Source organism: Ornithodoros turicata, unplaced genomic scaffold (assembly GCF_037126465.1).
Source record: "Ornithodoros turicata isolate Travis unplaced genomic scaffold, ASM3712646v1 Chromosome52, whole genome shotgun sequence".
NCBI classification, from domain to species: domain Eukaryota; kingdom Metazoa; phylum Arthropoda; class Arachnida; order Ixodida; family Argasidae; genus Ornithodoros; species Ornithodoros turicata.
Genome location: NW_026999380.1, coordinates 56,890 through 74,783, shown reverse-complemented (window position 1 = coordinate 74,783; position 17,894 = coordinate 56,890). Strand labels below are relative to the sequence as shown.

General features: G+C 43.4%; 1 protein-coding gene across 2 annotated transcripts; it reads right to left on the bottom strand.

Annotated features, from left to right (window-relative positions):
- Positions 1–217: 217 nt before the first annotated feature.
- LOC135374277 (sulfotransferase ssu-1-like) lies at positions 218–10,958 on the bottom strand. Of its 2 annotated transcripts, none has more exons than XM_064607265.1 (2): positions 10,856–10,958; positions 218–1,756 (listed from the first exon to the last, which is right to left on the bottom strand). In XM_064607265.1, exon 2 carries the CDS (start codon positions 1,746–1,748, stop codon positions 843–845), a length of 906 nt encoding a protein of 301 aa, XP_064463335.1. In that variant the 5' UTR covers positions 1,749–1,756; positions 10,856–10,958; the 3' UTR covers positions 218–842. The 2 variants fall into 2 exon arrangements, with proteins under 2 accessions (XP_064463335.1, XP_064463336.1); XM_064607266.1 differs by lacking the exon at positions 10,856–10,958 and adding an exon at positions 10,107–10,197.
- Between the last annotated feature and the right edge of the window lie 6,936 nt (positions 10,959–17,894).

Below are 17,894 nucleotides of genomic sequence, written 5' to 3'. Positions count from 1 at the left end.
TCCTTATTGTGAAGGGGCTCATTATTTTATTCACCACATCACCATCCAGCAATGGGGTGGAGTATCGCCCCCTGGAAATGAAACTCCCCATTTGTTGTCACGAGTGTGTTGCAATCGTTCAGCTGTCAGTGCGGTTCATTGCAGAGATTCGAAGCGCTGTGCATGCAGAGCATGCACATGCATGACTTATTACACATGCTGTAGGAGCGACTGTACATACGAGGTTAACACATAAGTTTATTTACTTCCACCCTACCTCACAAATTACAGGAAAAGCGGAAGAAATTGGCATATTCAGCGTCGCACTACTGCAAGTGATACAGAGATAAAATTGGATAAAACGATACAGTAACTTCACTGTACACGTGACACGTAGAAATTTAAAAAAATAATATTGAAACACACGACTTCTATGTCCATGAGTCATCGTCATTGATTGTTGAATACTATGCCTTGTGAGAGCGGCCAACAGTACCAATACCACATACCAATATACAGTGCAAATATCACTTGAAACTCTATTCGACGACAGATACTGAGGGGGTCAGGACATCCGAACCCCCCCCCCATTAGATCTGCCCGTTTGCAACATGCTACACCAACACAGTTAAATGATGGCAACAGACAATGAACGAAGTAATATTAGGCAGTAGTCGGATCAGTAACAGAAACTTATCAACGTTAATAGAAATGAAGGTTTATTTCAATACAACGTTAAGACATCAGCAATCCGCATTTGACGTAACAGTACGTCTTCGTTGTCGAAATGGGGGCACCACGAAATTCCTGGAAGATTCCTGGAAGAACCTGTATAGACGTCCCTTTGTTTTGGGTGCCACAACCTACACAAAAGACAGTTCCCGCTGCAGGTCTTCCAGCGCATTCCACAATTTTCCAGCCCCGGTGCAGCCAAGCTTCTTCACGAATTTTTCGCTCAGTCTCCGGCTTTGTTCAGGAGCAAAATGGTTTTTCCAGTCCCCCACTACACCGCGACGAATAAACCCGGGCACTCCTTTTGGCCGAGCTGAACACCACTTACTCGGATCGTCTGCTTTCATTACGTCAATCCTACTTTTTGCTGCCAGGTCCTCCGCGTCGGGCTGCCACCCTCGAGGAAAAACGGGCCTAAGATGATCAATGATACGCTGGGCACAACCTAGTCTATTCGCACTCATTTCCTCGTACGTCAGGAACAGCACATTGTCCTTGTCGTGGTACTTCCACAGCGACAAAAGGTGATCGAAATAGTCGCCGCATTCAATCTGGCCTTCGAGGAAGTCTTCGAAGAAGTCGTCAAACTTGCCATCCTCATAGTCGTAGCATGTAGGGAATCCACGCATATGGTGAAAGAAGGACACGCAGCAGTCCCAGGGGTTCCTGGCGACGCATATGTATCGCGGAAGAGCACTCCACGGAAACACCTCGAAGGACAAGTGGGTCTTCATTCCGCGAGGTCTCACGTCAGACAGCGTCTTCGTGCCGACATTTTCAATGAACGGGATGAACTCGCCAAGGCGGCGACCGGATGGGATGGGTTGGAGATTGTTAAGCAGGAGGTACGTCATGTACTGTACCCAGGTGGTCCCGCTCTTCGGGTACGTCATCACGATGATGTCGCCCTCGGAAGGCTGGTACTGCATTGCGGCTTCCAGATTAGCGAATGGAAATTGACCTCGAGGCACGATCCACCCAGACGCTGGATGTACCTTAAAGGAGGGACGCTTTCTTGAGGTCTTGGATTCATTCATGCTGGGATCTGCAGGGACAAAGAAAGAATGATTACAGCGTTCTATGCTCGCTAAATATTATCGCTGTCCCTAGGCTACATTATGTATCACATGTTTCACTATGTATTACTGTATGTACTCCGAATACAGATGAACCACAATGCATAGAAACAGCCGAGAACTGAAAATTGTAATCCCAATATGAATCGACAAATAACTGGATTTAAAACGGCGGAGGGAAATTTTTGCAGGTCCGACAATTGACTTTCCCAACATTTTGCCATCGAAAGCGTTTGGTGTCGCATGATTAATCCCAACGCTGATCTTTGCATCCTTCAAAGCGACCTTTATAAAAATAACTTGCCGTTCAGAGTAACGTCCCAGTATTAAGGAATGTGTCATTTTAGTGACGCCATTCGCTATTCCTAGTAATAATAATACGAATAGTTTTACAAAAAAGGTAAGACAGCCTAGAGTGCAGTGTTGTACCCGTTACCGAAATATGGTATCGCGACACCGATACTCGTTAGTTACGTAAAAGAGTATCGAAATACTGATATTGATACTTCTTTTGTAAAGTAACGAAGTACCGCTACCGTTACTAAAAAGACTAATGCGATACTTTGGGCGATACTTTTGTTTGAAATACGGAGATGGCGCAACACGGAAATGTGGCTTACGTGAACAATTCTGCATTAAAAAGACGGCATATTTCATATGTAGCTCGGAAACGTTATGCTTGACTTTTAGCAATAGCTGGTTCTTGAAATCTTCTTCTGCCATCCTTGCAAGCCGTGGTGTCTCCGGCAGCTAACAGAGACCAGTGTGACAATTACGTTAGTGTCAGGCCCACTCACACCATGAAGTCCAATGACCCAGGAATCCTATCTGATATATGTGTATACAGTATATGTGAGCGTGACTCAGTGCGACACGGCAGCGTAGCAGTGGAATCCAGAGCGCACTGTCAAAATCTTGACCTCTGTCCGTTGACCTCAACTCTTTTGTTGAACACAGCGTGGTTAGTTCCTTCAGTTTCAAAGAAAAACGGTGAACACGTGTTTGGTATAATTTCATAATTCCGGTTACGGAGCATGTATGCGTGTCCACAAGCTTCTTGTCGAGGGCTAGGCGGACCATTGACAATGAATAAGAATAAGAAATATAGTCGGTGAAGAAAGGGTGGGGCACTAAAACGTATCGGTATCGGTAACGATGCGTTACCATAAACTTGTAACGGAAATACTTTTCCGATACCGACTTAAGAAAGTATCTAGTATACGCACTCCGATACCGAAAAGGTATCGATTACTGTAACGGCGATACGTACAACACTGCTAGTGTGGCAACATGTTGCAGCTGCCACAGGTTAGGACTGCGGATAATTTGGACCACCTCGGGCTCTTTTGACGTGCGCCGCAAACCTCTGACACACGGTGCTGGAAGCAATGTTTACCTCCCCGAACGATGCGAACTCCCCGATGCGAACTTTCAAAGGCGCTGGATGAGCCGGGGATCACCGAACATGTCATGGCTCGCGCGATCCCCATGTAGTGGCATTCCAAGAAAGATGAGGCATGCCAAGTGCGCACGCTCCACCACCATTAGACCATTCCCATGCCAACCGTCAGCCTGGCAGCCGCACAAAAGTCGGACGACCACCTCTGCGAACTCCGCTCGTCCTCGCGCACGTCCCTCAAGCTCATTGACATTTCTCCTGCCGTTCATCTTGCTTCCATCTCCGTCTGGTGCCGGACCTAACAGTCTGTGACTTTTTGTTTTCTCCGGGGCTACCTGTTCAGTGCCACAAACCTGTTCAGTCTCTTGTCAGCCTCAGAGATAAGAATCGAAAGATGCCGTCCTGACTGTGACGGATGGAATGCGCGAGAGAACATTTCAGGATCATGTAAGGAGGCTCCAACTGTGCATCCGGCGCAAGAGAAATGAAGTTGAAGTGGGCTCAACGCTGTCGTAGTGTTTGCCTAAAATACAACCCGCGCCCTAACGCTCGATACGGCATGAAACGGAGGGGACCTAAGCCTACCGACGGCGGCATAGGCATTGCAAATACATGGGAACGAATATTCCGCAGTTTGTATCTCGTGTTGTGTTGACTGTACAACACTGAGGTTGACCTCAAATAAGGTTTTTTAAAGAACTACAGCGCTGTAGCAATTTGCATTGCGAATGCTATATTGTGTGCAATTTGTAATAAGGTTTTGAAATGTGTCCCGAAATCTTCTCATGCCCTGTGGTAATACCTACTGGGCAGACGCTCTTCAAAACATGCGTTGTCGTCACTACACACACATGCTTCTAGCTGTCTTCTTCACACGCAAGGTATTTAGAAAGAAATCTGAAACATGTATGAAATTGCAGCGCAGCTTGAGCGATTTTGACGGGTAACAGGAACTAACGGAGAAAGAAATGACTCTCGGTTCGGCACATAGTCCGGACCCCCGCACCCCATACATCTAGCACACAAGCAATTGAGGTAAATTATTATCATACATGGCATCATAAGCAGTCACCAAGCTATAAAATTTTCAAACAAAGCAATGCAGTACGATTAGTATAATTAAATGACTCATTATAGACACTGAGACATGTCATAAAAATGAATGTACATACACAGTCAAGCAATTTACGTTTTCCCACAAAGCCACGAAACAATTATCATTACACATTAACGGCTTTAACTCAACAGTGACGAAGTGATTCCACTATAATATTTTATGGGTAAGTTTATAAGTGTAGTTAGTCTGTGTCTGAGTACTTGTATACCATACTTTGTTCGTGAGCGAGGAACGGTATAAATTTCGTTGTGACGGAAAGGATATGTTACGGTGCGACATGTCACATGTCAACTGGGCTAGATCGAGAAAGGCATGCTTACGTTGTTTCAGTGCCACGCTATGGGTAATGAAGAGTGGATAGTTGTATAGATTGGTTATGGTGATCATACTTAAGTACCTCAAAAGAAGCTGCGTAGGGTGCAGAAATGGGACGTTTGCAATATGACGAACCGCCTTCTTCTGACACAGCAGCAATATATTAAGGTTTGAGAGAGTTTTGAGAGAGACTGTCACTTCGTTGCCCAGACGAAGTGACAGTACGTGAAATAAGAGTGAATAAGTGAGTTGTGTGTCATCAGCTTTGCTTTGCATGGTAAAATATTCCTGTACCGACCTAATATGCCAATTACTCGAGACATGTTCGTCTTAATTCGGCCTTGTTCTTTATTCGGTGCTTAAAGGAGTACAGAGGACCATTCAAAAAATTTCAGATTAAGACGTCTGATGGAAATGTGTGTGTGTCATTTTACCGACTAGCGCAAAAGGTTTTGATGTGTTCAATTTGTTTCCCAGAAAAAAAGCTCACATAAGCGTGGCTCCGCGCATCCACCCTTAACTAGCCACTCCGGGTATAACGAGGAGGAGAAGGTATGATGCACGTCACCGATGACGTTAAAGGGAGAACACGTTCTGGTTCGCTGGTCAGTGGGGGTCGGCGTCTTGTTCCTAAACCAGTAACCGCCGTAAACCAGTTTTGCCAGTTTTCTCGTAGAATTGGGGGCAGAAGGAGCGGTCGCATCATGACCGAGCCAGGAGTAATGCTTTTTCAGTACCCCGAACAGGTGGTGGTGGTGGTGTTGAAAGGGCTTGCCGTTGTCGGCCTCACGTATGTGGGCAACGTCACGACTGACGCCCTGGGGAAATGTGCGTCCTGGGCCGACTTCTAGGGGAACTGTGCCGACATATGTCTGAAAGCGTCTGAGGAAAACCCAGGAAAAACCCCAGACAGCACAGCCGGCACCGGGATTCGAACCCGGGTACCTCCCAGTCTCGACGTGACATGGCTAGCACGCTAACCACTGAGCCACGGGAGCTGGCCCCGAACAGCCGAGTAGCAGACGACAGCGGAGTAGCAGACAACATTTCTCTGGACCAATCAACCAGCGTGATCCTCGTAGCGTCAGCGCGAGATTCCAGGCAGATCACAGGCTGGTACTGCTCTCCAGCGCCGTTGCGCACTGTCGCTTTTTGCGGCGTACGTTAAATTCAGTTTCTGCGATAATTATGACTCTGCGATGTGAATTACTTCGCATGGTGCATCTTACTGGCCTACCTAACAGTTTTATAGGAAGAACACAGGGTGTTAAAAATTACTTCTGCGCTACTTTAAAGCTTACAGTTGAATTGGAGTACACTTCAATAGAGATGCAAAAATTTTCGGGAACCTTCGAACTGCTGAAACAATAACAGCAACATCATCAACGAAAAGCCGTCTTTTCGTGTTTGCTTTCCAGAAAATTGGAAAAACTTTTCACTTGAGCACGTCTTACACTCATTGACACACACATATTAGATAACGAATCATTGCGTAATATAAATTATAAATATTAAATATATTATTTGTTTAGCGCACAAGTACGAAATATAAGAAGTTTAGGTCGCTTTTTTCTTCTTCGTCTCCGCTGCCCTTGGCTTTAAGCAGGTGCATTCAATTCAATTCAATTTTATCTTCATTAGCGTTGGAAGAAAGCCAGTAAGGCTTGACAAAGCCTCACTCACCATATACATTGCGCAGCTGTTGTAGGAATAAGAATGTTATTGGTATTCTCATTACTGAATATAGGCGTTATATAGACTAATAAGGCACTGACCAAAGAGGTCTAACCAAATACAGAGTTCAGTGAAACCCTAACTGCATAAATATTGGCACTTTCGACGTAAGTATGTGCCTATAATGGAGAAATTAAGCCTTCATACAATATAAATAGAATAATGCAATGTAGCATTAACCACATACTTAAGAAAACACGACAGAGTTCCCTTTCAGTTATGAGTGATGGGTGAATGTTTCGATCAGTATATCGGTTGAACAGTGACGGTGAAGTATATGCCATTCTCCTCTTCGAAACGCACAGTTAAGGAGACGCTTTTCTAGTTTACACTATCCTGTCATTCTGTTACCAGCTCTCGTGGCATAGTGGTTAGGATGATCGCTTTGCCACGCCGAGACAGGGAGGTGACACGGGTTCGAATCCTGTCACCGGCTGCGCTGTCTCAGGTTTTCCCTGGGTTTTCCGAGGACGTTCCAGACGAATGTCGGCGCAGTTCCCCCTGAAGTCGGCCCAGGACGCACACTAACCCCCACACCTTCCTGCTGTCCTCTCTCCATCTGTCCACATCTGTCGCCGCTCATAGCCACAGTCGCTTCGCGGCGCTAACACTAATAAAAATAAAAATAATGTTCTGGGTAACGAAATGACCCAGGTTGGTGCAGGTCGGCAATACGCGAAAGACGACAACGCCCAGTAAGTACTCTTAATACGCTTTTATACCATATTTATATATATATTGTATAATTGAACCTCTGTATGCAATAAGGGGATAAGTCGACGTATCCCCTTTTTGCTGTTTTTGCCGCAATGACATCTACATACCAATATGTACCTGCCAAAGAAAATTTGGGACCGTATTGGAATTTATTGGCTCGCTACAGGAGGGTAAAAAACCGGAAATGCATGTGCGTCAATGGGACGGACAATCAGATCAGGCCCCTTTTCTCGGTTTGGGATTTTTCGACTTATCCCCTTATTGCGTACAGAGGTTCAATTATAAATCACATATAAATTACTCGCACGTAAATTATATTCCTCGTATAGTGGTCGCTCACCACACTAAGAAGCAATAGTTGTGCCTTGAAAAAAGAAAAGAAAAACGAATTCTCTATATATCTAATCTGACTTTTTCAGACAGAAAATGGCGATTCCTGCTAAGAATTCCATTCACATCAGCCAGTCTTTTTTTTTTTTTTTTTTTTTTGCGGTCATGTGTATCCCAACACATATGTTGAGAAAATATCACGCCTAATGTACCAACTACCGACCTACATATGTGCTAACTACACCAGTGCGTGACGCTAGTGTAGGATTAAGAAACATATAAAATTGTTCCGTGGAGATGCGCAGAACTCCCGGTAATTTTGACTTACTGAAATGAAAGAATGGCTTTCTGAGACTTTCGTTCAAGGAAGATTCGAAGGGCGGGAATATGGTGGTAAATTAACTTTTCATGAAAGATGAAAGTCACTGCAAAGGTTAGCCAGCTGTAGGACTCGAGCCCACATCTTCTGGATTACCGGTTCAGGGCTCTACCAATTGAGCTAAGCTGACACGCCTTCCCAGACACTTCCAGGGTGCGCGTCATCTGAAGAGACAAACCAGTCACTCTCTCTCTCTTATCCTCCTTTCACTCTTACATTTTTGCTCACTCATACACACATTCATACGACAGGGATCGACGCAAGCGGCAAATGTTGAACATGAGAGAACTGATGTTCTGAGGCTGGAACAACATAGAAGGGACAAACGCATACAAAGCCTCAAAATTTGAGACTTTGTATGTATTTGTCCCTTCTATGTTGTTCCAGCCTCAGAACATCAGTTCTCTCATGTAACTTTTCATTTTCGGTGACAAGTATTCATAAGACTAGGATAGTTTACCATGAAATAAAAATTGAATATTCTTTATTCGGCCTGCCTCGAAAAACGCAAAATGTCGCGGGTACAATAGAGAGCGTATGCATCATCGTCCCATTTATGTGCGTCTCTGTACACTAAAAGAATATGCAAGACAAGAATGACTAAGCAGGCAACGTTGGTCTCTTTTACGCATTATATTTTACAAAAACTATATTTTTTACGTTGAGAATTAAAGATTGTCTAAAAACACTCGTTGAGAAACGAAGTGGTTCAATCTTTTTATAGAGATCCATCCTGGACGATACACACACAAGTGGCAGAAGAAAATCATTCATATATAGACCAGTGTCTCCACTATGAATATCGTACAGCAGTTTCAACCGGTTATATTGCCTTCTATTTTTTAAGTTGTCCCACCCTAAGTCAGCGATAAATTCACGAGAGCGAATAAGAGAAGAATAATTGCCCGACACGAACCTCGCTGCCATATTCTTCTCCCTGAATCATTTTCTGTAAATATTCCTGCTGGGGATCTCACACCACCGCAGCATATTCCAATATGGAGAGAACATATGATTTGAAAACAGTTTCCTTTAAAGTACGGCGCCCGCTCAAAATTGCGTCTAAGGAAAAACAAAGTACGATTGCCTTGGACACAACCTGATTAATGTGACCCTCCCAGTGTAAGTTAGACTGGAATAAAACACCCAAGTATTTTTATTCATTTGTCAGAGAAAGAGGAACAGATCCTATCATATACGAATGTGTTCTTATATGACTAGTGCGGTTAAAATGGAGAACTTTACGTTTACTAGTACTGAGGATCATTCCCCATGTAGCACACCAGGCATCAATAGCGTCGAGATCTCTCTGAAGCATGAGAACGTCGTTCGGTCCTGATACCTTACGATACACAATGCAGTCATATGCGAATAATCGTATGTTCGACTGAATATTCGTTATAATGTGGTTAACGTATATTAAAAAGAGCAAGGTCCCTAAAACGGACCCTTGAGGGACACCTGAGGTCACGAAGGATCGACACGAATTAGCACCATTAAACGATAACACGTTGTGTCCTACTCGTCATCAAATCTAATAACCAGCTGATGACAATTGGATCTAGCTTTAGCATTTGCAGCTTGTAACATAGCAAACTATGGGGCCTCGGAATCAAACGCCTTCCGAAAATCAAGAAAAACACAATCAGTTTGGATACCCTCATCCCATGGCAAGGCCATATCATGGTGAAAGGAAATCAGCTGAGTAACACATGAATAGCCTGGCCGAAAACCGTGCTCAAAAGGTGACAGGAAGTTATTAGGTAAATGTTGCTGATGTGATCTGAATGTCCATGATCTAAGTATGACACAGAACAAAAGCAATGACACAAAGAATTGTGAAACGCATACAAGGTAGAAGTTTAGATGATATCAAAATAAATTCAAGGTTACAATGGATTACAGCAGCAAAGGTTTGAGAGCAGTGCACGGGGTGTTACAACGGTAATATTGATGGGGCAAAAATAATAACTATAATATAATAAGAAGAAGATAATAACTGTGAAAGAGCAGTCAGGAACATGTCGATGCCAGTGAAGCAAACGATGGAAGCATGTTCGATTCAACTGTGTGTACAATAAACAAACGAGAACTGGTATGGGGTGTGGATAAATGAAGGTGACGGTTGTGCAGAGTGTTCCCGATTCGGGCAACTGGAAATACCGAAAGAGCTAATGATAATCTAGCTTTGTGTCACCTCTGGGAAGCTGGTAAAGGAATTCGTTACTGTCTTTTTCTGCGAGCAACAAGCGGCTCAAGGCCGACTTTACGGTAAAGAACAGACACTGATAAACATAAACTTGATTTAAAAAAAAAAGTAAACGTCACCTCTCGAAATCTGAAGTCGTCGAGAAAGCCAGACGGCGGTGGGACTATAGAACCTCGTACCTATCTCGATCTGTCGTCGATTATGTTATCAGTGACGGCACGTGCCGTCCGACGAGTTATCAAGGTCCTCACGCGCTCACTCTCTTCGCGTTCTTTCCTATACATTTCTTCTCATGTACACACACGCGCATACAATCCCAGGTGGAAATGGTCCGCAATCCCAAGTGGTTTATGAAACCTTTGAAAAAAAAAAAAAAACTTTTATGAAAGTGGAAAAGGTTTCATAAACCACTTGGGATTGCAGACCACTTCCACCAGGGAACACAATTGCGAAGCAGCGCTATCTGGTGTACACGAAAGGAAGTAACGCTTCTTATGCTGAAACACAGACGAACGCAACACGGGCCTCCAGGTGCCCAAGACCGTGAACAATTGAAATACGCCAGTCGTCGAAAAAGCCAGCCAGTCGTGGCTTTGTTGTTCATGTTCTTAGCACCTCGGGGCTGGTGTGGTATTCGTCTGTTCTGTGTTTCAGCCTCAGAACAGTTAAATCATAACAGTAAAATCCTAATCATCATCATCATCATTACAGGAATAGCCCCGTTCACAACTCAACGCAGGAATGGGTGCGCTATGCGTGTATTCGTACGCGACGTCCTGTGCGCGTTCAAACTAAATATTTCGATTTCCTCAGCCACTATTGGATTGGTTTGGCATCCGTCATCTTAGTTCACTCAATCATGACTCACCTCTGCGAAGCGGTCACTCTCTCCGTATTCCCTACAGCAAAGTGCTCGTTTTCGGCTTGCGATTTCTTCTCCGTGGCTTCCGAGGTCCGATAAGCACGCGATAATGCAAGTAGCGACGTCAAGGCTAACGACCGCCCCAATAAAGAAATGACCTTGTGAGTCGACAGTTTCGCTGGACGTCGTCCTTCTAGCTGCTTTCGTTTAATATAAGTGGAGGGTGTTGGCATTAATGTTATAATGTACTGCCGCCAGTGGGAGTGTGGGCACTTTTTCCTATGCTTACGCGTATTATGGCCCGCCATACGCGTATCAATGTCTTAATGGCTCGAGCACGACGAGCGCACGCACTTAAATGTTTGACGCTCGAGCGCTTCGTTCATCCCGTTGTTCCAGCGCCATTCCATACTATAAGGACCGGATCGCTCCGCGTACACATTTCTAACAGAGGGATCACCGCTTAGCGTAACAAAAAGTCGCTTGCTATTTGGCCAACCGGTTATTCTAATCAAACCGTTCAAAATCATTCTATAAACAAAGTGCTTATCGCGATATTTTAAACTATATTTTTTTCGATATTCGCCCATGACGCTACACGTCCGCACTCTTCGATTTCCGCCTGCCTGATTTTCGCAGAGAAGCGCGAGCGAAATCTGCGTCGGTCAGATCCCCCGCACCATGACATGCGCGGTACATCAGCAGACCCATTTCGAATTGCAACACTAATGGGTAAGGCAAAAGTAATGCTACCATGCGGCCTTAATGGCATCCGCGATCTAAGGGGCGTCTTTTCTCTGCGTTTACATTCCAGCAGTAATGAATAACAATATCAATCTTGGTCATACGTGGGTAGTAATGTCATTATTGTAATGAAATTACAGTAATAAACGACTTTTTCTGGTAATTTGTAATGTAACACATTTTTTATATTATGTAATGGGTTATGTAATTTATAATAATATATAATAATAATAATATATACCAGCCGCGACAAAAATATGTAAACCGAAACCAATTAATTACTGCAACAAATGACCCGCTTCGGTTGCAGATTTTTCTCTAAAAGGTATCTACTGAAGGTCCCAGAAGGGGTAGTACCCATTTTAATGCCGAGGGCGCCCTGCTTTAGAAGTTATATTTTTTCGCGAAACTCATTTGAATTTTTATTTAAATAATGAGCGCCTCCCGCTCATTCACGCGGTGCGCATCTTGTAGGCGGTATTGGACAGATACTTGTAAAAAAGAAAGTTATTCGATTGGTGCACCGGTTCGCGAATTATTTAGCCCGGGGATTTAACTGAAACACCCGGTATATATATACACATACATATACATATATCATTACGATTAAACTCGCCGTAATGACTCTGTAATGTCAGTACTTTTTGTAGTAATTCTAATGTAATTTCATTACATTTCAATTGCAGTAATGGGTAATGTAGTTTAATTACATTTTAGAAGTAATTTACCCAGGTATGATCTTGGTGTTAAATACCGCTTCCTGGTGATAGGATTCGTAGGGGGCGCGTTAAATAAGGTGTGACGTGGGCCGAGGTGGGGCGGTAAACGTAAACAGTTTAACAATAAACACCTTAAAAATCCAACTTCCACAGTAAACGTTTAAAAGGAAATCACGTGGACATACGCACAAGATCAAAATGAACTCGGAAAAGAAAGCTTCGAAACATAAACACTTCGAAATAAACCTTTCAAAGTCTACGCTCTCTGATTGGTGCCGACTGCCGAGCGGAAGCTATCTGCATCGGCGTCGGCACAGTTCCCTTAGAAGTCGGCCCAGGACGCACATTCCCCTAGGGCGTCAGTCGTGACGTTGCCCACATACGTGAGGCCGACAACGGCAAGCCCTATCACCACCACCACCACCATCGGCGTCGGAAAATAGTACACGTTCTTCACTCTCGGAATAAACGTGAACGCCAAGATTTCGTTCTCAGAAAGTCCTTCAGGTTTACAAGAATAGGGCATAAGTTCCCTTTGCGCCAGTAAAATCCTAGTCCTAATCATCATCATCATCATCATCATCATCACCATTACAATAATAGCCTCGTTCAAACCTGAGCGCCGGAATGGGTGCGCTATGCGTGTATTCGTACGCGTTGTCCTCTGTGCGTTCAAACTAAATATTTCGATTTCCGCAGCCACTGTTAGAACGAACACGCTTATTTATGGTACATGTATAAAAAAAAAAAAGAAAGAAAGAAAAAAGCGTTAATACCGTGAGCTTCTTTGAACAGAACATAGTGTCGGCCAGGGATGGACATCAATACGTTTTTTGAGTATTTAAATATTAATACAAAATACTTTGTAGAAAGGAGTATTTAAATGCTCTTCATAAATACCTCTCGATATGAAAATTTAAATACAAAATATAAATACAGTATTTAAATACCGTAACTCCTACCATAAATACTGTGAGGAAGGTGTCATCTGGAATTGCAGAAATAACGATGATCTGTAAAAACAAATCAGCAAGGAACAATAGCATTTATTTGTATGATTATCATGGCGATTTTAATATTAGAAGTTTCTCGAAGACTGCATATTTTGGGCACCTTCTGTTCGGCCGTGCAATCAAATTCGCAAAGGAACAGCATCTCCACAGGTGCCGATGAACAAAGCCTCGCATTAAATTTGACGAAGATGCTTCCTACAACAAGGTAACCGGGAAGTCGCATCCGTTTTCCGCAACAACACTCTTAAAAATGAACTTCACCACATAGCACGCTCCTAGCCTACCATCACCCCGAATGACAACGTTCTCGCCTTAGATTTGTTGAAAACGGGAGGAGGAGCCTATTTTGTGCCGTGCATAATGGCACAAAATAGGCTCCTCCTCCCGTTTTCAGCAAATCAGGGGCGAGAACGTTGTCATTTGGGATGATGGTTGGCTAGGAGCGTGCTATGTGGTGAAGTTCATTTCTAAGAGTGAAGAGCGAAAAACTCGCCATCTAAAATGGTTTGTCGCATGCGCATGCTACTGCAAACATGGCATAACTGCGCCCCAAACTCGCCCTTCTTCCCGAAAGGTCATACGCAGGGCAACTTTAAGATACAACAGGATATTCTATATTTAGGAATATTTATAAAGTATTCAGAATAAAAATACCCAAAAATGTATATTTAATAATAATTGTAAATACGTCTTTCGAGTCTGTATTTAAATACAAAATATAAGTACGTGCATTTATATTTTAAATAGTATTTTAACTACAATGTATTTAAATACTGCCCATCCCTGGTGTCGGCCATAAACTGCAATACGGCAGAAAACCTACCCTATAGACGCCTAACTATGATTTATCTTGACAGTGTGGATTTTGAAGGCGTGGATTTCTTGAATGGTTTATTTCAGCGCATCGATTTTGACGGGTGGAATTTTAAGGGTGGCTTTTTTTTAATGTTTTAATTTGGAGCATTTCTATAAGCACACGCCCGCTGAAGTTTCGGGCCAAGAACCCTCGAGTGGGCAAACGCAATCCACTAGACCGATCACTGTGGCGTCCTCATGATCGTAAATCTCTCGCGACGTAAAACTGCCAATTATTATGGTTAGCAAAGGTGATTCCCATGTTTAATATTCTCATTAACCGTCGAGTTTCACTCACTGTGAAAAAAATAATAAAAACAACTAAATAAATTAAAAAAAAAACTAATTTTACGCGCAAGCGACTGCTAACTCTGTTCCCGGGATATGTGCCGTAAAGTAGTAAAAAAAAAGTTTAGAGTGCACACTGCACAGCTCCCCTGAGCGAAAAAAGAGCCAAGTGATAAAAGTTGATAAAAAATTCTAACTGGCTGTGTACTCGCCGGAGGACTGTCGGACTTTCGGCAATTACCTTCCGGAAACTTTTGCCACCATTGAGGAAGGCTTTGGTTAATTTTTAATTGCGGGAATTTTTTTTTCAATTGAACTTTGAAAGTTGCCAGGCGAACCTCACTTTTTTTTTAACAGAAATATGAAGTCCTCCACGGATAACCACACACCCAACAAAAACTATGCACAGTATCGCAACAGAAATAGTCTATATAAAAAATTGGTAAAAATTCGGCTTTAGCCCCGCCTGCTTGATTGTCGCAAAGAAAAGCGCACGGTATTTGCGTGGAGAGGAGGAAGTGTTCAGCCTCTTGTTTTACCTTTCTTTGCGCCGCGTTGACATTGATGCTGGTGACAACCGACTCATCACAAAGAACACAAAAGAACCGTCTTATGACAAAGAAGCCAAGACAAACGAAGGCGGGGACACTTTCTCGTCTACATTCTTAAAAATGAACTTCACCACATAGCACGCTCCTAGCCAACCATCATCCCGAATGACAACGTTCTCGCCCCTGATTTGTTGAAAACGGGAGGAGGAGCCTATTTTGTGGCCATTATGCACGGCACAAAATAGGCTCCTCCTCCCGTTTTCAACAAATCAGGGGCGAGAACGTTGTCATTCGGGATGATGGTTGGCTAGGAGCGTGCTATGTGGTGAAGTTCATTTCTAAGAGTGTAGACGCAGATTTAGCTCGCGCTTCTCTGCGAAAATCAGGCAGGCAGGGCTAAAGCGTAATTTTTGCTAATTTTTTTCGACTATTTCTGTTGCGATACTGTGCATAGTTTTTGTTGGGTCTGCGGTTATCAGTGGAGGACATCATATTTCCGCAAAAAAAGTGAGGTTCGCTCGCCAATTTCCAAAGTTCAATTGACAAAAAAAAAATTACCGCAATTAAAAATTGTCTAAAGCCTTTCTCAATGATGGCAAAAGATACCAGAAGGCAAATGCCGAAAGTCCGACAATCCTCCGGCGAGTGCGTCGCCAAGTTAGAATTTTTTATCGCCTTATAGGTGAAACACCATGTATATTAAAGCGATATTAAACTGCGAAACCCCAGTGCGGAACTGTGCAGACTGCACACCAAACGAATTTTGTGCAGCACATACGTTACGACACATATGCCGGCAAAAGAGTTAGCAGTCGCTTGTGCAGATATTTTTCTCACAGTGGTGCTAGTTATCACGTCGGAACAGGCATGGCAATACTTGGAAAGGAGCGATTTGTTGTTCTTATCGACGTTCTCTCCGAATGGAGTGTTCGTGCGAGATATCATGGTGTACTGGGAGGGTTGTCTGGATTTTATCCTGCTGATAATGATTGGGAGTTTTGTGGCGCAGCGACAACTAGGGGATTTTGTCCGGCACTTTTTTATATTTTAACCACTCAGTTGAACGTGATCGTTTTGGATTTTTTGCAGAAATGAAACAGATCAATTAAAATCAACATTCATTGAAAGGCCGCTTCTTCTTTTTTTTTTTTTCAAGATGCGAGAATAATAATGTTGGCTCCAAGATTCAGTAACAACATGGGAACGTATATAGACAAGTATACCCGTTTATTGTTCATATACAACTTAGGCGTGAGATCAAAGTACCTTGACACACTCTTAAAAATGAACTTCACCACATAGCACCCTCGTAGCCAACCATCACCCCGAATGACAACGTTCTCGTCCCAGATTTGTTGAAAACGGGAGGAGGAGCCTATTTTGTGCTCATTATGCACGGCACAAAATAGGCTCCTCCTCCCGTTTTCAACAAATCTGGGACGAGAACGTTGTCATTCGGGGTGATGGTTGGCTACGAGGGTGCTATGTGGTGAAGTTCATTTCTAAGAGTGCACTTACCAAAGTGGTCAGCACAAATTTCTGCAAATTGTCATGCGCATCACCAGAAATGCCTTCATCGATCTCTGAGGCTTCAGTATTGCATGGCGGTTTCTTATAGTGCTCCGCGCCATTCTGCATGTGGAAAATATATAGGGTCAATAGACGCTGCGGTTGCCAGGCACAAAAAGAAGTGAGCCCCCGAAAAAGTCGCATAATGTAGGGGTAGACTGTTCTCCTTCAGCATCACCATGATTTCCCACTTTTTTTTTTTCTGGTCAAAACTGCTCTGCAACTTGAGGGAGCATTACTGATGGAGGAAATGTCTGCCTAGCTGCATAATACAAAATCCAGAGACCCTCAGGTCGTCATATTACGGAGCTCGTTTAGCAGCTTGCCTGCGTCTATGCCACACTGTCTGCCTACATGCTAAAAACTGAACTTCACCACATAGCACGCTGTGCGCCAACCATTGCCACGAATGATAGGGTTATCGCTTTTGATTCGAGGACAGAGGGAGGCGTACGCCTTTTTGTGTCAATTATCATACACTCTAAATTTTTTCACACCCCTAAAGGTGTAAAATGAGTGTAAAATCGCGGTACACAGGAGTAATACACCCTTTGTGCACCCCAAAAATCTGTTTGAGAGCTCTTGAGGGTGTAAGGATGGTGTATTACACCATTTTCTGGAATATCTCGGTGAGGGTGTGATACAGGGTGTATTCTAGGGTGTGTTTGAATCTTGAACATACATTTACTTTGTTCACTGAAGGGAGATCGAGTACTGCAAACATGACAAGGGAACATTATGAAGGAGCGCATTACATAACAACAACAACTATTATATTTTGACGATGAAGTGGATTAATTCAGGCACACTAAGCAGAGCTCGACATCAGTTAAGAAATAACATCGGCAATTAGAGAGCGCGTCACATGAATTGACATAAGTAAGGCACACTACAGAAGCGCATGACATGGATTGATAACGCGCCTGCCATCCGGGAGTTTATGCAGGTTCAGCACCGTCAGGTGAAACGCTCTTCCAATTTTCCAAAACAGTGGATTCCTGAGTGGTGGTTACCACATGGACATGCACGTGGTAATCGTATTCAACGGTGGTTAAACAGAGGTCAATGAAAAGAACCTGAGAATTTGCAACATATATTTCTAAGATTTCTGAAAATACCGGCAAGTAATTTTCAGGAATTTCTCTTACAATTACACAACTTGCGGAGACTGCACAGCTATCAGTCGTGACACTTCTGACAGAAGCTTTCTTATGTGAGGTTCTGGTACCTGTTCAAGTGACACGTCTATTGTTCCATCAGGTTTCAGTAGAGAAAACAACAAAAAGAACAATTCAGAGCATATAAC

Coding starts and splice junctions, on each gene's coding strand:
- LOC135374277 (XM_064607265.1), bottom strand. CDS start 1,748: ATGAATGAATCCAAGACCTCAAGAAAGCGTCCCTCCTTTAAGGTACAT.